Here is a 22,964-nt window from a genome sequence, read left to right on the forward strand (position 1 = left end):
ATCAAAAGTGATGGTTCAGATTTGTGGGTTTCAGTGACATGAAATGAAAGAGAATATTCAATATACCTTCTCCCCACTTAGTTTTATTGAAAAAAATAGTTTCTGTTCAGCAGAGCTGCAGAATGGAGCTTCTTGGAAAATGCCAGGCAGCAGTCAGGACACAAAGAAAACTGTTCCTTCAACGCAAGGTAGGAATGTTGGTACCAGCCCAATTTCCAGGATACCAGCTACGCTGCCATCTCATTAGGCTTGCAATGTAGTAAGTGTATAGCCACATTCTGCCTGGTCAAGACCGTTGGAGAAGTGACAGTTGAAGATTTACAGTGCAAACCTAAAGCAGACATTGGAGCTTAGAAGGTTGTAAATCTGCTAAAGTTGGCACTGTTCTCATCACTTTCTCTTTGTATCTGCCTGCTGGTCAAAGATCCAGTCTCATCATAGCTTCTGCACGGCAGCCCTGATTTGTTCATATTCTTCATTTTGTTATTGACCACAAGCTCCTTATCACCTTGTATACATTTTTTCCTTAACAATTGTTTTTAGCATTCATATACTCCCTGTTCTACCATCTTGGAGCTGGTAGAAGAACCATGAATAAAGAGTAGGATATATATAGTACTGACCTTTCAGTTTTATGAAGTGTTTTAAAGAACTTGAAAACCTTAACACTATTTTGTGATAAATGATTGGTCCTGTTGAAAAGTATTACATAGCTTTTGTTTGTGAATTTTTCTTCAGACCAACACAGCTACCTAGAATCTCTGTCTACAATGAGTATGTGTCTTCATCAGGAAAAAATAGCTTCAAAATTCTAGTGGGATCAGGTTCATTTTAGTTTAAATGAACAGCTCCAAATTTCCTGTAAAACAGGTTGTAATTGCTGCAGGGCCAAAATAAATAAGAATGCAACATTGTAGAGAAAACAATATAGTATATAAACCTGGATTCCACAATTGGTGGGAGTTCCACGTCTGATAAGCCGTATATTCAGCAATTCTATAAAAGGGTCAGTGGAGCTGATCTGTCATTGTAGTACCTGTATCTCACATTATGGAATTAACTAGTAAATAATCTGACTTTGAATTGCAGTGTAGCTGATGCATGGAACCTTCATTTGTTTATATAGTGTTATAAACTTGTATTCTTACAGTTTAGCATTAATAGTCTTATCCTACTACCATACCATACCCTATATATGTTTACAATTTGATAATGAATATATGTTTATTTGTATATACCTTATAACCTTGAAGGCTAAAGCTAAGGACAAAAAGAAAACTTAAAAAATATATGAAACATAGTCAATAGAAACCTACCGATTTTAAGTTTCACTGTAAAATGCCAGCACTAACTGCTCTAATTTAACCAAGAAGTACATTCCCATACATTTTTCATAAATACACCCCCCAGTTACATCTCTCATAATCTAGTCTATTTCTACTAATCAGGACACCAAATTCTTTGAGAAGTTGTTCAATTAGGGTATTAAAGAACAGCCTTTATGTACAGATACAGAATCTGACACTGCTACCAGAGGCAATTCCCTGTTGTGCACTATGATTGTGCACCAATCATAGGGTTGGAAGGAGCCATGTGGAGAAACGCCATTTTGGCTGGTCTTTCACTGGGAGTTGGCTGGAGGAGTCTATTAAACTCTAGGCAGGGTTTGGGCCTAGTCTCTTCCTCCTCCCTCCTCCTCTCCTGTCTGGAACCAGCAATTCAGGGGGGGGGAGCCTCCTAGAGAGACAGGAAGTCCTTGAGGCCTGCCTCCCAGAATGCTGCAAGAGAGGTAAACCATTTCCTGGGCAGGAATTGGATTTTATATTGGAGATTTTGGGCAGGAAAACAGACAGTTAAAGTTGTCAGTAAGTCTGTTAGTATGAAAACAGTCTGAGGAAGATGTGGTCAGGCTTGCAACAGTCCAAGTAGGGTGCCTGCCCTGCATGTCATCCAATTAGGGCAAGTATTAGAACAGGGAGAGAAGGAGCATTTTTTCCCTACTACGATTTGTTTCTTCTGTTCATGTTTTAAAAATGCCTGTAAATAGTGAAATACTTTAAATAGATGTTATGTTTGTTTAAAGTGGAGTCCCTCTGTACCACATAGTTCCCCCAACTGCTTGGAATGCTAGGAGTGGGTTGGGAAATCCCTAGGGTGGAGAGAAGTGGCACAGTGGCTGCTTGCCAACTTTCCAGGGCAGCCCCAGAGATCCCTGGGAAGCCCTGAGAATGGTTCTTAGGGAGTCCAGAGGGCGGTTAGAAGGCTGTTCCGCCTAACCAGAGCTCAGAGAGGGACAGTGGTGGCAGCAAATATCCTGAGGCAGCAAAGTGGTCAGCATACCGGGAAGGGCTGGGCAGGGTTGGGGCCAGCCAGCAGATGCAAGACCTTTCTGCCACAGGCCATACGGATCATCTAGTCCAACTCCCTGCTCCATGCAGGATCAGCCTAAAGCATCTCCAACGAATAATCATCCAGCCACGTTTTGAAGACTGCCAATGAAGGGGAGCTCACCACCTTCCTAGGCAGATGGTTCCACCTCTGAACTACTCTGACTGTAAAAAAAATTTTTCCTAATATCCAGTCAGTACCTTTCTGCTTGTAATTTGAGCCTATTGCTTCGGATCCTATCGTCAGCTGCCAAGTGGAACAACTCCTTGCCCTCCTTTCAGATATTTAAAGATAGCAATCATGTCCCCCCTCAATCGCCTCTTCTCCAGGCTGAACATTCCCAAGGCCCTCAGCTTTCCTCAGGATTCTTCTTCCAGGCCCTTGATCATCCTCATTGCTCTCTTCTGTTCCTGCTCAATTTTGTCCACATCTTTTTTTGAAGTGATGCCTCCAGAACTGCACACAGTATTCCAAGTATGGCCTGACCAAGGCAGTATACATTGGAGCTATGACCTCCTGTGATTTTGATGTAATAGACCTTTTGATACAACCCAGGATTGAATTTGCCTTTTTTGCCACAGCATTACACTGACTGCTCATATTTAGTTTATTGTCCACTGGTACCCCAAGATTACTTTTGCATACACTACTTCCTAAAAGTGCATCCTCCATCCAGTATTTGTGCTTCACATTTTTGTGGCCTAGATGTAAGACTTTGCAATTACCTTTGTTGAATTGCATCTGTTCACAACTGCCCACTTCTCCAGATTATTCAGATTTTGTTGAATGTTATCCTCATGGGTGTTTGCTATTCCTCCCAATTTGGTATCATCAACAAATTTTATGAGCAGTCCTTCCATCCCTTCATCCAGATAATTGATAAAAATGTTGAAAAGAACCGGGCCCAAAACCGAGCCCTGTGGCACCCCAGTGGACACCTCTCTCCAATCTGACAAAACTCCATTGACTTACCATGTTTCCGTCTTGCTGGAATAGTGAGGGCTTGAGCTTGTAAAAGCTCATGCTTGAGAAGAGTCCACCCTTCACTTGCTCCTTTCCCTTCCAGCACCCTTCCAGAGAGCCAGTTTAGTGTAGTGGTTAAGTGTGCTGACTCTTATCTGGGAGAACTGGGTTTGATTCCCCACTCCTCCACTTGCAGCTGCTGGAATGGCTTTGGGTTAGCCATAGCTCTCGTAGGAGTTGTCCTTGAAATGGCAGCTGCTGTGAGAGCTCTCTCAGTCCCACCCACCTCACAGGATGTCTCTTGTGGGGGAAAGAGATAAAGGAGATTGTAAGCCACTCTGAGACTCTGATTCAGAGAGAAGGGCAAGGTATAAATCTGCAATCTTCTTCTTCGTCTTCTTTCCCGTAGTACAACCCTCAAGCCTCGGAACTCATCAAAGTTAGTCCTACGAAAATCTAACCTAGAAGTCTAGCTATGGATCTCCTTGCCCCCTCCCCATAGCAAGAGGAATTCTAGGAGTACATGGTCACTTCCCCCTAAAGTCCCCACCACCCCATCTACCAACTCTTCATTCACAGTGCCAAGAGACCATCCACATGATAGGATTAACCATTCTTTTCTCCATTTCCTCTGTACCTGCCACTCTCTCTGCCTATACAGCCCTTTTCCCTTAAAAAAACCAGTAGAAGTGATATCATTATAATGTAATGACATTACAGCAATATATTAACCTTTTTTTTTAAAGCTGGCAAAAAGCCCATCAACGGCATGTGTGGGGGGATGTCACTGATGTGGGCAGAGGAGTGTAGGAATAAGCAAACAGAGAAACTGCTGTTATGCTGATGGATCAGCACTTCAGGATCCCAGCCTAAGGGTGGAAGAGCCCATGAGTGCTTTGCCTACAAAGACTTCTTTTACTCACATATAGGAGGCATCTATTTGTTGCTAATGGAACATTTGATTAGTCCATGCAGAAATTACCATAATTGTCTGAAGTAGTAAAATGATGATTATCCCAGAATAACACATTTTTTCTGTCAGTGTTTTCTTGGATTTTAAATTTAGTATCTCTTGACTTTTAAAGTCTTTTAAAGTCATTTTCCAGTTAATAGACAAACATTAAATTTTAATCTTTGACTTTTTAAAGATCTCAAAGTAGTGATAACAAAAAATACATAATTTTTTTTTTAAAAAAATGCATGTACACTAAATACATTAAAGACAGAAAGCTGAAAAATCCCAAATCCACTTGCGGAGAGGGTGGGATAGAAATCTAAGATAAATAAATAAATAAAAATAAACAATGTTAATCATTCAGACATGTGGTATCAAATTAAGTTAGCCAAAGATTAGACAATACTATACAAAATCCACCACCTAGTAAACAAATGTGCAATACAAACAGTTGGAGTGTCATAGTCAAGTAAACAGATCAAGTAAACGGACCGTTCAGTCCAACAGAAAAGCCAGTTCCAAGATGATGAATGATATCAAAGAGCCTTTTGTTATTTTATATGAGTAGAAGAAGAAGCCTTCAATCATTAAAAAAAATCATATATTGCTTTCATTCCTGAGCAGTTTCATAAGATATCACATAATGGTGTGTGGATTTGTTTGCTAAATTTTTGTATGATTTCCCAATTTCAAAACAGCCACATGGTTTGGCACACTATATTGTTGATGACAGAATGCAAAGCCTTGCACACTGTGAGGAGATCATAGGAGAAGCAAACAAAATTGCACTGTTACAATTTCTTCCCGTTTGGCTAGCATGAATAGATTTTGTGGAAGGGTTTATAAGCGCTGAAGTAACTGAATGTATATAGAGTAAGCATTCTAAATTAGTTTATTTTCCTGATGCAAAAATTGATCAATCCTTTATTCAAGAGCCAGTTTGGTGTAGTGGTTAAGTATGCGGACTCTTATCTCCTCCATTTGCAGCTGCTGGAATGGCCTTGGGTTAGCCATAGCTATTGCAAGAATTGTCCTTGAAAGGGCAGCTGCTGTGAGAGCCTTCTCAGCCCCACCCACCTCACAGGGTGTCTGTTGTGGGGGAAGAAGATATAGGAGATTGTAAGCCACTCTGAGTCTCTGGGGTATAAATCTGCATTCGTCTTCTTCTTCAATCATTCATCTCCCCATACTGCAGAAACCCTGGCTCTTTTGCTCAGCGATAAAGATCCTAAGATCACTCTAGCAATTACGAAATTTGTCTCAATCCTTTTAGTCCTCGCATTTAAAAAAAAGAAATCAGTGTCCTCTGCTGCTCAAGATTTGTAAATCAATTTGCTTCTAAGGGTGCAAAAAGGAAAGGATGCAAAAATTGCAAATTTTGAAACATATATGTCACACTGGTTGTTTTTAAAAGAATCTATGAACTATGATGCTTTTATTATCACCAACCTAGCTATACATTTATTCAATTCTGTAAATAAAACTCAATTTTGATATTCTACAGAGTTATGGCTAGTACATTGGTCTTTCTCTTTCATATAATGTCCTCTTTTTGTTTTTGTTTTGGGCTTTTTTATTGGCAGGAAGACAGTGCTGATTTGAAATGCCAGCTTCAATTTGCCAAAGAAGAAGCAGCACTGATGCGTAAGAAGATGGCCAAGCTAGGCAAGGAGAAAGATGAACTGGAACAAGAACTCCAAAAGTACAAGTCCATCTATGGAGATGTAGAAAGCCCACTCCCTACTGGGGAGGCTGGAGGACCACCCAGCACAAGAGAGGCTGAACTGAAGCTTCGCCTAAAACTGGTGGAAGAGGAAGCTAATATACTGGGAAGAAAGTTAGTGGAACTGGAGGTGGAAAATAGAGGTATTAAGGCTGAGATGGAGGACTTGAGGTGCCAGTACGAGAGAGCATGTCTTAGTCAGGACCATATTTCAAGCATTCCTACCTCACCATATAGTGACTCTCTGGAGTCAGCTGCAGAGCTACGCCGTCATTTGCAGTTTGTAGAAGAAGAGGCAGAACTGCTGAGGAGATCCATCTCTGAAATTGAAGATCACAATAAACAGTTAACAAATGAACTAAATAAATTCAAGTTTGAGCCTGGACAGGAGTCTAGCTGGCTTGATGATAATGCTTCCAAGTGTGGTGGGTCCTTACAAGAAGAGCTGAAATCAGCCCGGATGCAAATCAATGAACTGAGTGGGAAAGTGATGAAACTCCAGTATGAGAATCGTGTTTTGATGTCCAACGTGCAGCGCTATGATCTTGCCTCACATCTAGGACTGTGGACTTCAAGCCCAAGGGACAGCGATGCTGAGAGTGATATAGGGAAAAAAGAGTGTGACAATGAAGAGGGCCGTCTACCTCAGCCAAAGAGAGAGGGTCCTATTGGGGGTGAAAGTGAGTCAGAAGATTTGTATGAAAAGACATCAGGTTTTGGGAGTGGGAAACCATCAGAAGTTAGTGATCCATGCTCTAGTGAACTAACAAGAGCCAAAGAGGATGCAGAATCTTTGCTCAACATCAGACGTGAGGCTGAACGTCTGGAAAGAGCTGTGGATCGTCTCATCATTGACACTGATAGCTTAATTTATGAAGCAAAAGTGCACATAACCAGAAGTAAATCGTCTGAGCAAGGTTTTGAAAAAGATGAAGAAAGAGGAGAGATGAAAAAGGAACCAGAACTTTTGGATACAATCAATTCAAGGATGAAAACTTTCCATAAAGAACTGCAAACCTTCCTGGAGAAGGTTGATAATGTTGGGGAAGGCCTAAAAGAACAAATGGAAGATCTTTCTCCTCTTCCCCTTCTTACAGAGTCTTCCAGTTTTCTGTCCACAATGACATCCATATCCCGAGAGTCGCCCATTGGTAATCAGCCGAAGGAGTTAATCACAGACTTCCAGGTAGGTCAGCTTCTCTGTGTTGTTTCTTTGTTTTTTTTGCAGGAGGCTACTCTTTCTTGCCTCACTGGTGCTGATTTTACTCATGGCTGTTTTGTTATGATTTTGAAGTATAAACTATAAAACATTTTGTAAGCTTTGCTGTCCCCGCCCCCAAACTCTCTGCTACTTTGGTTCAGAGGCTGTTCCTCATGGCAAAAGGCTAATGTAAAAGAAGCAAAAGGCATAGGAGTTCATTTTTTTTCCTGGACTATTACAGCTGATGCTATATTTTACTTGTGGCTGCTTTGTTGTTTTTTTCAATTTAAGATGGTGGCTGACAGGCAAATGCCAAAATAAATTTTATTTTAAAATACCATTGTAGCTGTATTTCCTGACCATTGTGTAAAGAGATATTTTCCTCTTATATTCATTCCTAAAATGAAGTGTTTTCTCAAAAGATCTTGCCAAAAATAAAAATCTAAAATAAAATAAGTTATATTCTTGAAAAGCCTGCTTACAGCTCTCTCACATAATCGAGGGGTGAGCAAGAAGCACTGTAGCCAGCGAAGGACTGCCTTTCGTAACGCATTTCCCCTGGGCTCAATGTCAGTACTGCCACAGCTGCTACACTGGATGATTTGGCTTTTCTGCACAGCACAAGTAAGGATGAGAAAGCCTTATATCCCTTGATCCCCATAACTTGTATGCTTGCTGTTGGTTTGACTCATGCATCCTCATTGCATGCGCCTCATAACCAGTGTTTGCATTCTTTTCCCTCTCTTTCTCTTTTTTGCTTTTCAGATGTTTCAGCCCATTATTTTGCTCATCCTCATTTTAGTTCTGTTCTCGTCACTTTCTTATGCCACTGCGTTTAAGTTGGTTTTTCTGTTCACGCTTTTCTTTGTCTTGTAGATTTCAGTCGTCTACTTTTACCCATTTTTGTTCTTTTTATTCCCTCCTGTCCTTTTTTTTAATGTTATAAACCCTACCCATGCACCTAACAGTCCAAACTGAGGGATCAGATGGAGTGGCAGCGCAACCAAGACCATGGAGATGAGCAAGAGATTCACCACCAACGAGGCACCGCCGAACCACACGTCAGAGCTGATGGAGACTTTAAACTCTACAGGCCAGGAAAGAAGGGTTGTTTCAGTCTAGAGGTCAGCACAGTCTATTAAAAGCTTCCTGCTTGACAAGGATCAGACAGTGTTTGTCACAGAAGTGAAGCCAAGTGGAGAGAGGGGATAACAGGCAATACAGCACAATTTCAGTTTGAAAGAGCATACAGTACCTGCATAAAATGTTTTTTAAAAATAACAACCAGTCTTAATGAGTGTATTTATCTGAAAGCAGGTGACACCTATAACCCCTTGTGTGAAATGTGGTGCTGTGTTGTTTTACAACATCTAATTTCACCTACATATCTGGGAAGTTCCTTGAAAGTTGAATTCTGTACTTGCAGGACTCTGTCAGATAGTAATGTATTTGCAATGTTGCAGGGTAGTTATGTCCATTACAGTTCTTAAGAGGATAGCACTTGGGTTTTCAGTTTTCTTTTATTCTTAATACAAACACTTAAATAATTTTCACTTTATGGAGAAGATCCAAATGTCATGAATTGAAGAGCTTCCCTTTTGTTTGCCTTTTTTCAATCAGATACACTCTAGATATATATATATAGGAACTCCTTATCATTATACATCAATTTCTTCTTTTTTCATAGAAAACAAGAACAAATATCAAGCATACATTGAGGATCCATATATAATTTGAAGGCAGTTAATTGTATTGTATGTATTTATTGGGGAAATATTTTCAGCACAAGTGGATTTACAGGTGCCAAAATTATTTCCTAAAGAATCCTCCAAAAAGTTGCACTTTCTGTTCCTGTTGTCTTGGATAGCTACATCAAGATCATTTAAGAGCAGGGCTGCTTCTTCCTTCTTCTAAGCTGATCAACAAATATGTTGTGAATGTGACCATGTCACAGTGTTAAGTAGCCATATTTGGCATTGTGACATGCTGGGGGGAGATGTAGTCAATTATGGTACAAGGATCTTTCTTGTATCATATTACCCTTGCTATGGAAGGCCAAGAAGAGGAAACACATATTAAGGAAGGAAATGAAGAGTAGCTGCTATTGTGCCTCCTTCTACAATCACCTAGATAAGCCTAGAGAACTGCAGAGCCCCTTCACACAGCTTTTGATGCTTTTGAACAAACCTATGAAGTATGATGGTATGTTTTTCAACATATACTGTATTGCAAATTATCAGAAGCAGAAAAAAGTATAGTTCCATGTATTAATATCTGTCAGATCACCAGTTCTGAGTAGCTTAGACTGTTTTTACTGTGTTCAGAAGTATATCCATAAAAGGTGAGTTGACTGTAGGAAGAACTCTTACCATGGTGTATTTAGATAAGTCTTCTCTCCAGCAATAAGGACATGAAACTGGTGTTGTTACTGACCCTCCTCTCCTCTCTCCCTTGATGTTTTTTCAATATTTTAAAACCAGATTCTTTTTGGAAAATGGGTGATTAATACATATTTAAATTGAATAAATGCACATGCAGTGCTGAGAAATAGTGGAGTCAGGCCACCCGATGAGCTTCTTGACTTAATGGGGATTTTAATTCAGGGCTTTTGATTTCTGATAATCTAACCCACTGCACCACATCTGTTGTTTATATCTGTGAAATGTGTTACAAAGATGGTGGGGGGAGCTATATTTAAAGTCTGAGTCAAAAACTGCCACAGTCCTGATTAGCTATTGTCTGTGTTAACTTGCTGGAAAGCCAGGTACAAGAATCTGGGATCACTGAAAAAAAATTGTAAGCAAGCTGTGCTGTTAGCATGAATAAGCAGAGTTGGGAATACACTGAGGTTATGTTAAATTGTGACTCAATACTAATGGCCTGCCAGAGACCATCCCAGGAAAAGCATTTATTTGGTATGTTATTACCATTAAATTTGAGGAAGTATAACTTCTTTTGCATATAATTTATCTTAAATAAAATTGTATTTTTTAATTTTGTCTAAACTTTGGTTGATCAATCAGTATGGTTCAGGAAAGATGAGAGCAGTGAAAACGAAAATTTAATGACATTTACAGTTTATACCCTTGTTATTTAAATAGACAGAATAGTATAAAGCACTGGATTTTCACCACTACTCTAGTCTGGGTGAAAAAAGTTCTATATTAAATTGTCTGGAGTGAAAGACATATATTAATATAAAACTGTGAAAAGCTGCCATAAACCACACCGATTATGTAAATAAATGAGTGGCTACAAGATTAAAAAGTTTTAACTAATCTGCATTAAGTAATCCTTCAAAATGATGAACCAGTCTCTCTAATTTGCATTTGAGATTGTGAGAAGCCTTATTTATTCCACATTAATTAATCCTAGTTCGTTCCATTAGTTAAACTGGGATATAGGAGGTGGCCCTGTTCATAATTTGGAAATCAGATGATAGAGAAGATAATCCATAGTGAGCAAATGTATGCATGCTACATGTTGCAAAGAGAAAGAGATTTGCATGAAGACCACCTGATACACAATGTTGCATATAATAATGTGTAGCAATAATGTTTTAGAACTACTCCAGTGTTAGTCTTGTTAGCATTATCTGAATAACTGCCTTTTGAGGGAATTAGGCAGTAAATTGATTAGTTATATTTAAACCAAATTGTGTTTTTCAAACTGCATCACATAAAAACAAGTGAGAGGTATTTTATAACATCTAGGGTACCTGGGAGTCAGACATTGATACACATTTATGTTTACATGTTTATTCATATGACTGCTCTGGTCTGCAGGCTCTGTTCTGCCCTTCCCTCGTAGGTTTTTCTCAACACCTGGGAAGGCTCTTCCACTCTTGGGTAGTCCACCACCACCACCTGACCTTTCTACAGAATTGCCCACTGAGAGTGTCAGGGCTCCCACCTTCCCTTCCAAGTTCTAATACCTAGCCTCTGTGTCTCCAGGTGCCCAGCGCCTGGTCACCATGGGGACAGTTAACTGCCTTTTGCACCCCTGGAGGAATAGTCACTTGCCAACTGCCTGCTTCCTTCGGCATGCCTTTTAAAATAGCATGTCCAAGATGGTAGAGTTCTATGTGGTAAAGAGAACCACTGCCAGCATCAAAAGTTATAAAGTATTTATTTAAAAAATGCTTACAAGCATATTTTAGCAAAACATCAGAATGAGCAAGGGATTCCAAAATAAATGAATACAACCAAATCCTCTGTCCCTCTCTCTATACATTTTATCAGATGTTAAAATATAGGACAGGTTCTTTAGCTTAGGAATTCTATATCTCTACAGATTTACCATTGCCTTGAAGATCTCTAGCTCTTTGCGACAGCACATGGTCAAAATGGATGCCTCCCCCATATCTCAGCTAAGAGATATACCTCTGGTAGACCTAGCCTGAAAGAGACCTCCTTCCTTTGAGCCAAACCAGATAAGACATTGGAAATTTCATGAATGGAGCTCCTAGATTTTTAAAATACGTAATTAATAGGCATGGAGCAGCCTTACTCTTATTCTGGGAGCCTCAAAATGCTTCCCCTTTGCCTAGCAGGTGTAGCAGCACCACAGCACTGAATGCTAAGGAAACAGGAGCCATAGTTTATGCAAGGTCAAATCAGAGCCCTCCAGAAGCAGAAGATGTGACTGATGTAAACCACACTCAGGAAAAAAATAAACTTTGTCAGTGCAACCCTCTTCTGACTGGAAATAATCCATGTCACCATATCTGAGTGTATAACCATTTAGTACCTTATTTTTACACTAAGTGTTGTGGTAGACCTGATTGTTGGATTAAAGACAACTAACTTTTACTGTATTGTATTTGAAACTCCTGTCTAGTCTTAACTGTAAATTGCTACCATTGTTTGAGCTACATTAGCAGTTATTAGTATAAATTATAATTAGAATGTTTTTAGATAAACTCTCCGTTAAGTACACATCACAAAAGAAACTTGCCTTTTAAAAATGTCTTAAGTAGAAAGCTTTGGTTTTTTCAGCAAAACTAGACACTTAACTGCTCTGATTGAAGGGAGGTGACAGCCACGAACTGGATGCATGCTGAGTTCATTACTCATAGCTGGAGCAATGTTCTCCCATTGTGATCGTGATCTCTCTCTCTCTCTCTCTCTCTCTCTCTATCTATCTATCATCTATCTGTCTGTCTGTCTGTCTGTCTGTCTGTCTATCTATCTATCTATCTATATCCAATATTAACTCTGAACTGAACAGTTTCAGAAATCAAATATGAGTACAGGAGTAGCTTTTGTTATAGCTGAATCTGTGATAGAACTATATTATGACATATTGTTTTGTTTTTCCTTTTGCTTTGTGGCTATTTGATTATAAACCTCTAGGCAGGAACCATGTTTATGTTTTTGGAACTGCATTTAATATTTTATCTGTTGTTACTGTTAGCTGGACTAAAAAAACGATGTACCTAGCTCTCTATGCCATTTATTGAACATGCACACCCCAAACACTGCAAACCTCTTTTGCATAATAGGAGATTCATAGGCAATATATGTGATTGTGGAGGACCTACGAGAAAGTACAGAGCAGGGAGGCTTTGGGCCGATGGACAAAACAGAGTTAGAGCAATTGGACAAACTTGGCAGACAAATCAAGGCAAGTTAACTGGCAAGTGTTAACTTGTTAGTTAGGAAGTGAGGAAGATGTGGATGATTCTAACCCACCTTCCTCCCATAGGTTTTGCCTCTAAATTCTTTGCTAGGATTTTTCACTGCAGTTCACATCTTCTGTTGCTTTTGTTCACGCTACATATTTAGCATTTCCACAGCTCTTTCCTCTGAATTTCCAAAACAAAACAAAAAATAGAAATGTGATTTAAGCAAGAACATGAACTTCAGAGATTAAAAAAACAATATATTTTTCTCTTCTGCACTTGAATACACAAATCCCTGGAAGACACCTAATACAACTGAAATGTTTAAGAGCAATCCACAATGGTGGAGCACTTTACTAGCACCTTTATTAACCAGATATTGGATTTTAGAGGGTAATGAACTAGAGCAGGTTAGGTCTTTTAAATATCGGGGGGTAATTTTTGACATACATTTAACTTAGAAACCTGAACGTTAGGCTATAATGGCATCAGCAGCCTGCTCTAGCACAGCAATAAAGCATTTTTCCCACAGGAAATTGGACAGTACTTTTCACCAGCAATTACAGCTTTCAGTACTATGTATTGTCTCAACTACTGTATGGAGCAGCAATTGAAATTGTATCCAATATAACAAGAACATCAGTAGAAGCTCTAATTGTCAGAGTGTGCTGATCCAATCCAGATAAATGCAAGCGTGACTGAATGGGTGCTGCAGAGTAAGGAGAAATGCTCATGTGGTATTAGACATATTGAAAGCAGAAGGTACAATGTAGCTAGGCTCTGAAGATTCCCTTTTTCTCTGCTTACTCTCCAATAATATACTGGTGCTGAAAGCCTTCCTTTGTTATACGTAGAAGCACTTGCAGTGATTTCAGTAATGCTAATAGCACTGTGGTTGGACTGCTAGAGTATCTGTATAGTATGGTGTAACGTGGTGCCATGTTCACTAAATGCTATGTTAAATTCACTACGTTCATTAAGTGGACTATATTAGACTCTTTATATTGCATGTGTTTTAATCCTGTATGTTTGTGGCTGATGTGATTTTTCTTTTCTCCCCCTTCCCAACGTAACTGGGAAAGACTGGTGAATGCCAGTATGCATTGCCTCACCTGCAGCAATACATAATTAAGTAACCAAAGAAGAAAGAATAGAAGAGAACAGTGTTTTGACTTTTGTAGCAAATCAGTTGACATCATCAATAAATCTACTTCTCAATGTGATCATTTGTGGATAACTAAATCCATAGACTGGAGCCATGAATAGACAAGATAGATTGTGGAGAAAGGTGGAGTATAGTAAATATAACTAGAGCAGATAAAAGGTAGTTTGATGGGTGGGTGGGAAGGAGAGAAGGAAGCAGGAATGTGGGAGAGGCTAGGAGAACTTTCTGAGAAGAGGGAGAAGAGGAAATAGTGGGAGATAGAACAAGACACACACACCCCATTTTTGTGGGTCCCCTACTTGTATGAATGCAAAGCTTGTAAACCATATAAATGATCAAACATATCTAAGTTGTGTTTTTAAAGAGGGATGCAATTAAATATTACTCTAATATTTTATACCAAGTTTATTCTGATCAGAAGCACATTTTTCCCAATTTCTGGTAGCTGGAGCTATGACTTTTCTCCAGAAACTGGCAAGAATAGACTTATTCTAATTAAAAAAAATATTGAAACTTTTGGAACTGTATCCTGGTTGCAGCAATTTGTGTATAGCATTAGCAAGCAACCAGTCCTTTAAATTAAAATAGAGACATGGATAAACAAAATAGTAGAAAATATTTTAAAATTAATAATTTTAACAGCAATACTTACATCTTGTTAAAATATTGCATTCTATTTCATTTCTCAAGTTCATGGATCTTACCAAGTTTGTGGATCTTATGTGCTGGCTGATTCATGATATATAGATCATTTCCAGAAGTGACTTTCCTCATCATTCGGGACTCAGAGTGATGTACTGTTGCACTCACAGCTTTTAGAAGTGAATGAGCAAGACAAAAGGGAGGAAAGAGAGATCCTTCCTTGCCTTTCCTTGCCTTCTTTCTTTCCCTTATCTCCAGGAGTCCATAGGCTGCTAGTAGTTGATTCCTAACTTACAGCCATAATTTTGAAAGATTTGGGTTTAACCGAACTTTTATTGTAGCTGACTGACTCATGATCATCAGTGTCTCTATTCTAATTAATGCAAATCACAATCTGAAAATATAAATAATCCTACTTTTATCACATTAGAACAAATATAAATAAATTCCTTGTAGACAGATATTGATAACTGGTTTAACTCCGCAATCTTAAAAGATCACACCATACATAACTGAAGAATTGGTCCAGAACTAGTTCCAACACATACATGGCTTGAGATAAGGCTTGAGAATGCATCTTTTTATCCACATTGCAGTGAAGATGGAAGTATGTGCATTCATACCTTTAGTGCAGTTCATCTCAATAAATGCCTATTTAAATCCTCATATTAGTACAGACAATCATATTCAGCCCTTATGTGCAGTTGCTGATCCAGGAAGGAAATCCATGTCCATGTTTTTATTTATTAGGAAGTACATTTCACTGATTATGAGCACCACATAGTGAACACAGTTTCTTTTATCTGTGTAGTTGTGGGTCTCAGTGGTGTCTGTCCTGTAGTTTTGTCAAGCCTGAAAGAAACTTTTACCCATTTGTCCTGCTGATCAGCTGAGGGACTGCCCTGTTTTACCTGTACAGAATGTATCGATACAAGAGCTTCAGGCTCAGCTTGAGCAGGAGGTGAAACTTCGCCAAGAAGAGCAAGAAAAACTTACAGAGAGGATCATTCAGGTAAATACATCACTTGGCCACTGGAAGAGACCTTGTCTTGAGAGAAGTGTTCTACTCTTCTGACTGCCAGTGGCTCGCAGTATTGGAATGAAGAACTTTAAAGCTCTTTGAATTGTATATCATTGTTATTTCCTAGATAATTTTGCTGTGGATTGGCAGAATATACTAACTCTTGTTGAAATGTAAATCAAAAGTAAACTAAATAATTATCTTATTGGGACAACCAGAAACTAAAAGTTATGTTTCTCATTATTGAGATATAGAATGATTCAAGACTTTGGAATTCTTTCTCCAAATTTTCAGATATAGACCAATTCCAACTCTTAAAGTTAGTATCATAAATCAAGCATGTAAAAGAAAGACAATTAAGGAAGACACCTCTAGAAAGAATATTTTCCTAGTAACATTTTGCATTCGTTGACTCTCTTCTGGAGTTATTTAAGATTATCACATTTCTATAGGTCATTATAGGATGGAACATTGGTGATATGTTGCTTATAGACCTAAAGTTCTGTTTATTTACCTACTGTAATAATGTACATAAATGCATCCTGTAGGTTTCGTCTGATAATGATTAGCAAATTATTGGCTAAATACAAGATTAATGTAAATTGCATCTTCCCTGTTACATTCATTCATTAGTAAGTTTTAGTATAAGTAAATGTGAACATTAATAGATACGACTTCTTAGCAGTTTTTTATGCATCTTTTCTTGTTGAGGAATGGTTTTCTGGTGAACTCTTGTAAAGCTTCAGCTATGAGAGAGTATAAGCTTCTTTGTTATTTGGCTGGTTGATAGCTTAACACATACCCAGTTCCATAAAGAACATTTAACAAATGATGATGGAAACCTGAATATTTGGATACATTACCAGAGAATAGCAGTGTTCATAGTCTCCATAGGCATAGTTATTAATGCTATGATGTGCACTAATCCATCCAAGATTAGGCTTTATTTTACCAATAATAGTGGTGATTGGCAGAGAAAGCAAAAGGAATAATTTCCCACCAAACAGGAGGAAAAACAGAGGCTATGGACTTCTGTGCAATGGAATTCACATACTGCAGTAGCAGGATTAGGGTCATGTGGGGAACTTATTGAAAAGGACACAGTGGGAAGAACAAAGTACATATAAAGAGAATAAAAATATTTATGCTGCAGAAGTCTGATCTAGCTTGTAAAGTTAATGAGCTGTGTATTTCCTCAGCAGGTTATTCACATATAGTTAATTAAATTAAGTCTAGAAACTGTGGTCTTCACATTTCTCAGAAGACAGTTCCCTTAGCTGATGATAATTAGAATTAGCAATTTTGATTTAGCTTGCCCAGCTAGGGGAAAAACCAAACATCAGAACAAACCCTTGAGAGCAGTATCCTATTGATGTTGTGCATGGTTGTTCTGTTTAAAGCTGGAAGAGGACCATCTGCAAAGCCTACAGAGGAAAGACTTGGAAGTGCAAAGCTTGACTTTGCAGAACAAATTGGAAGAGAAGACATGGAGTCAGGAGAAAAACCTGATGCATCAAGAACTCAGGCATTTTAAACAGAACACCTTTCTCTTGTATGTCAAACTGAAATGGCTGCTGAAACAGAGGCAGGAAGGGAAGCAAGTGGAGGAGCAAGGAGAGGACATACTTGAGGTAACTCTCCCGTGTCATTTAATGGACTGAAACTGCAAGGGGGGAAAGACAAGGTAGATTATTCCATTATGTACAAAAACATTTTTAGAAATAACCTTGCTTTCCAGTTCAGGTGACAGAGCAGCCTTAACTGCAGAGCTGTTGTCAGTGTTTCATTTATTGTCAGATGGGGAAAATGCTGAAAAGGATTTTGAAGCTGCCAGCTGCTGGCTTTTTCAAAAGGTACTTGCAATGAAGAGATCACTGAACAGCAGCTCTAAAATATATGTTATTTCTACACCAACATAATGTCTTCTACAAATACATGGAATAAATACCCTTCCACCCTTCTTTCCGGAGAATTGTCTACATTATGTATGTACTATGTATGTAAGTGCCATCATAGGGTAGCCAGCCTCCAGGAGGGGGCTGGAGATGCCCTGGAATAACAGCTGATCTTCAGAGTACATTATTTATCTAAAACTTTTGTTCTGCTTCTTCTGAAGAAAATGGCTGTTTTGGAAGGTGGACTGCATGGTCCCTGTTCTCCCTAAATCCCAAGGGTCCACCCTCAAAGCACCAGATAATTCTTAACCTGGAGCTGAGAAACCTAAGTCACAACCAATTTATGGCAACCCCAGCAAGGGGCTTTAAAGGCAAGGGAGAAAGAGAAGTGGTTTGCCATTGCCTGCTGCAGAGGTGTCTTTGACGGTCCCCCTGACCCTGCTTAGCTTCCAAAATCTGACAAGATTGGGCTGTACAATACCATTCCACACATGTCCATATAGTTAGATGAGGTTAAATACATCAGTGTGCTAACAATTTCAAATCAGTTTGGTGTGGTGTCAGGATTTTCCACAATGTGAAGGGCCCTTAAGGCTATTAAGAACGCATTTACCTACTACCAAATGTCTTAAAATACTGGGTAAATACAAGTAATGCATGTCAGGCTTATAATGAGTAAAATCAAGGCTTTTTTTTTTAGCAGAAACACAGTTCCAGCTGGCTTGGTGTCAGAGGGTGTGGCCTAATATGCAAATGAATTCCTGCTGGGCTTTTTTTTTACAGAAAAGCCCTATATGAAACAATGGTGACATCAGGAGGAGTGGCCTAATATATGAATGTGTTCCTGCTGGGCCTTTTCTACCAAAAAGCCCTGAGTAAAATGTCGTTTCATACAACTCCTACATTCATTATAATAAATGGGTAGAAAGAGATTATTACTCCTTTAGCTCAGCCACAATACCTTGGGAGGAAAATATATCCATCAAATCCAAATAATTCTGTTTTTTTCTGCTGAGCTAATGTATTTGTCACATCTGTGATGTCATTTAACATTTATTCATTGGTATCTATATTATTAAAATTAGGCAGTGACAGTAATCTTTTGGAATTAGTAAAGGAGAATTTTTTAAATGGAATTTTATTTATATTCTATGAAGTTCACTATAAAGGGCATTTCAGTCATTATAATTAATCATAGTAGCTACTGTGTAACACTAGCCAACATCATCTCAACATTAAAATGTTTTCTAGATTTTTTTAAATTGTATTTTTAAAAAAATTAAAGCAATTTTAACGCAATTTATGATCAAATTGCAGAATGAAGACGATGAAACAGCCTTGTTTCTTGACTTTTCAGTGTATTTCTGAGACTGACCATGAAGAGTGTATGCACAAAGGCTTCCCTTTCTCTTCTCACCTTTCTTTTGCTTAGAAGGGTAGGGGTTCCCAACATCATAGAATAGAATGGGGGAGCCCCTGCACAATGCCATATGCTTATTAGTACAGCTATGTCAGCACTTTCACATAGAAATACATCTAGATCTTTATTCACTTTTCCTTTTAGTTGGAACACCTTGCTTCTATGCCAGAATTCAGTTTTCAATCTGAAAATAAGGATGATGAACAAGAAGAGGAGGAGGAAGATGTAGTGTTTGCACTGACAGATTACTCTCAACATTCCACTGTAAAAACATGTGACCGTGGACCACAGTTACAGACTGCAGAATTGTTACAGCATCAAAAGCAGGTATAGGCAGACATGTATATGATTATTACTCTGTCCCAATAATTAAACCCTTTGTTTTCTATTTTAAGTATAGACATAACTATAGTGATTTTAGAGATACTGCATTTTAAAATGTGTTCCATCTATTATATACTTATTTAATAAGGGGAAAAGAATTGCAGCAGTATTCTACATTGATGCTCTAAGTGCAATATTCCATTTACTGTCAAGAAAAGTATAATCTTGTTGGGTGGGTTGAAGTATCTAGGCTTATCGCACCTGAGCATCTTTGTAGCAGTATACCATTTAACCAATATGGGGCGGGGTGGGGGTAGAAGCTTTTTGTTTTGTATAAATAATTTAAGAACTAGATATGTGTATTTAATTTTTTTTCTTAGCTACAAGATGGAGGAAGATTTTTTTTTAATTCACCCAAATACTTTCACTGAATGCTCTTAAAAAGCTAGTTAATGATGATATCTTGTCTTTTCCTCTCAAGTGGATTGAGAGCTTTACCTATTTGGGGCCTGACCTAGATTCAGGTCTTAGGTAAATACCAGTAAAATATATGAAAGTCTGTTTTCCAAAGTATAAGTTAATATTTGGCATGCAATCCAGCATTCATTTTATTTTGATACAAGATGGTTTATACTTTCATTTGAAGAATGTAAGTGTGCATATATGTGGAGGAAGAAAAAGTGAGAGAGTCCCACTGCTTCAGGCTTGAAAAGATGGCTGTGATCCCCAATAACAAACAAAAAATGAAACATTTTACAGTGGACTTGGTGAGGTTCAAAAACTGTTGCTTTCTTTATAAGATCCAGCTTCATTTTGAGAGCTGCTTGGCTACTCTGTGGCTGGTGCAGAAGTGCAAGAGTGGTATGGAAGGCATGAAAGGTCTAATGAAGGTACAGTAGCAGGCAAAAGTAATAGCATAGTGTGTTTTGGTTTAAATGTATATACAACCAAATCCCTCACATCAGGAGGTTCAAATAGTGGTAGAAATTCAGCTATTGATTCAGAGGTGTTTATGAGTTTTTTTGTCGCACCGTTGGCACTTGCCTGCCACTCTTGATACAGTAAATGGAGGTCCCTTGGCCGTCTTTGGGTTCAGTTTTTGACTCTTTCAATCTGCTTTCCTCTTCTGATGTTGACAGAGTCCTGAGTGCTGTTAGGCCCACCACTTGCCTATTTGACCCGTGTCCCTCGTGGCTGGTTAAGGCTGGCCATGAGAGAATCCGGGGCCCTATGAAGGAAATCATCAACCTGTCTCTTGAGACAGGGGTGTTTCCAGAGGGACTCAAGGAAGCAGTGGTTTCACCACTCTTAACAAAGCCATCAATGAATCCTTTAGATCCAGCCAATTACTGCCCAGTTTCAAATTTGTCATTTCTGGGCAAGGTAATTGAGAGAGCAGTGGTCGAACAGCTTCAGGGCTTTCTGGAGAACACATCGGGACTAGACCCATTCCTGTCTGGTTTCCGCCCTGGCCATGGGACTGAAACTGTCCTGGCCGCTGTAATGGATGACCTCCGTAAGCAGCTGGATCGAGGTGGGTCGGCGCTGCTGTTATTGTTAGACCTTACAGCAGCGTTCGACACAATTGACTATGCATTGTTGACTCACCGCTTCGCTGATCTGGGAATACGTGGGGTGGCCTTGCAATGGCTTTCCTCCTTTCTGCACAGTCAGGGGCAGAGGGTGGCGCAAAGTGAGGATGTGTCCACTAGATATCCCCTTTTATGTGGGGTTCCACAAGGGGCACTTCTCTCCCCAATGTTATTCAATGTCTATATGCGCCCTCTTGCCCAGCTGGTACAGAGCTTTGGGCTAGGATGAAATCAATATGCAGATGACACCCAGCTATATTTGCTGTTGGACGATCGGTCGGCTGTGGTCCCACCAAATCTGGCTGAGGGTTTGGAGGCCGTGGTGGGCTGGCTAAGGAAGAGCAGGTTGAAGCTGAACCCATCAAAGACGGAGGTTCTGTGGTTGGGGGGAGCAGGGTTGGAGCTGGAGTGTGGACTACTGTCTCTTGATGGGGCACTACTAACACCAGCGCCTACCATCAAGAGCTTAGGAGTGACACTGGATACCTCACTTTCAGTGGAGGCCCAGGTCACACATATTGTCAAGGTGGCATTTTTCCATCTTCATCAAGCCCGGCAGCTGGTTCCCCTCCTATCTCGCTCGGACCTAGCCACAGTAATCCATGCAATGGATTCATCAAATACAATAAATAACAACAACAACAACGAGATAGCATTTGATGCCACACTGGCGGAGTGGTTAAGAGCAGCAGATTCTAATCTAGAGAACAGGTTTGATTCCCCACTCCTCCACATGAAGCCAGCTGGGTGACCTTAGGTCATCAACAGCTCTCTCATTCTCTCAGCCCCATCTACTTCACACAGTGCCTGCTTGGGGAGAGGAAGGGATTGTAAGCCTCTTTGAGACTCCTTATGGTAAAGAAAGGTGAGGTATAAAAGTCTTCTCCTCCGCCTCTTGTGTATTGAGTCAGACTAGTCATTGGCAGCAGCCGTCCAAGGTTTCAGGCAGAGGAAGTTCTTTCTTGGCACCTGCTGCCTGAAATCCTTTTAACAGTTGATCCTTAGGACTAAACTTGGAACCTTCTGCTTGTTCATAGCATGCTTTACCACTATGTCTTCCCTTCCACTCTGGTATTGGTCCTTGTGACAGTTCTATTGGGGCCTAATGCTTAGCAGTCTTCCTGCTTAAGCTGGTGCTAGTTGTCTCAGGGATGACATTTAAGGCTCCTAGCTGTGGGTGACTTCAGCATTCATACTTAAGTAGGGCTGCCAGTCCTCAGTTGGGGCACAAATTGAAACCCAAGGTTCCTGTGATAAACCAGCCTCCAATAAATATTTAAGTACTTGTTGCTTCTGTATTTGAGAAAGAACTGTGATTGAAAGTATTCTTGCCATCCCTTAAATGTGAAAATTGAAAGCTTGATAAAGCAAAGTGAAATGAGGAAATTTGAGTACTACCTCATTGTGCCAAGGTTTTTTGTGCATGCTGCATTACTGGAGGACTGGAACTTTTTATGGAAGGAAGTGTGAAGAATATGCCCTGGAAGATTGTGGCATTGATTTGTATGATGAATTTATGTATGGGTAGTTGTCCAATTAATAGCACTTTCGTTCTGTACTAGGTATTTTATGAAAATTCTTTTGTAAGTGATTTTGTAATATTTAATAAGAATTGATGAATTTATTATAAGCATTTAAGTATTTATTGGAGGCTGGTTTATCATGGGAATCTTGGGTTTCGATTTGTGCCACTTACACCCATGTTTCCCTTGTATGTTGTTTAATCCCTAGTTGGGAGCAGGGGATTCCCTGGTTTAGAGGCCCTCCCCCTGCTTCAGGGTTATCAGAAAGAGGGGGTGTCTAAATGTCGGCTGGGCACTTCATTATACCCTATGGAGACTAATTCTCATAGAATATAAATCTGTGAGTATCTGGAGCTTGGGTATTTTTGAGGTAAAGGAACCAAATTTTCAGCATAGCATCTAGTGCCTTTCCTCAAAAAAACAAACAAACCCAGGTTTCAAAAAGATTGGACAAGGGGGTCAAATTCCCCAAACAAAGTGCCCCCATCCTCCATTATTTCCAGTGAAGGGAAAACATTTAAAAGGTGAA

The 22,964-nt window shown here is 39.4% G+C and overlaps 1 protein-coding gene across 2 annotated transcripts in view; it reads left to right on the forward strand.

The window, feature by feature from the left end:
- The window catches only part of MTCL1 (microtubule crosslinking factor 1), a 148,305-nt gene that overhangs the window by 81,998 nt on the left and 43,343 nt on the right, over nucleotides 1-22,964 (forward strand). The window contains exons 5-9 of one of the 2 annotated variants that reach the window (XM_060244000.1): nucleotides 5,890-7,215; nucleotides 8,199-8,354; nucleotides 15,580-15,672; nucleotides 17,082-17,312; nucleotides 19,141-19,323. In XM_060244000.1, the coding sequence (XP_060099983.1) occupies nucleotides 5,890-7,215; nucleotides 8,199-8,354; nucleotides 15,580-15,672; nucleotides 17,082-17,312; nucleotides 19,141-19,323 (1,989 nt within the window). The remainder of the gene's footprint in view (nucleotides 1-5,889; nucleotides 7,216-8,198; nucleotides 8,355-15,579; nucleotides 15,673-17,081; nucleotides 17,313-19,140; nucleotides 19,324-22,964) is intronic. The other variant, XM_060243999.1, reaches the window with a different exon arrangement.

Source organism: Heteronotia binoei, chromosome 7 (genome assembly GCF_032191835.1).
Source record: "Heteronotia binoei isolate CCM8104 ecotype False Entrance Well chromosome 7, APGP_CSIRO_Hbin_v1, whole genome shotgun sequence".
In the NCBI taxonomy this organism is placed as follows: Eukaryota; Metazoa; Chordata; class Lepidosauria; order Squamata; family Gekkonidae; genus Heteronotia; species Heteronotia binoei.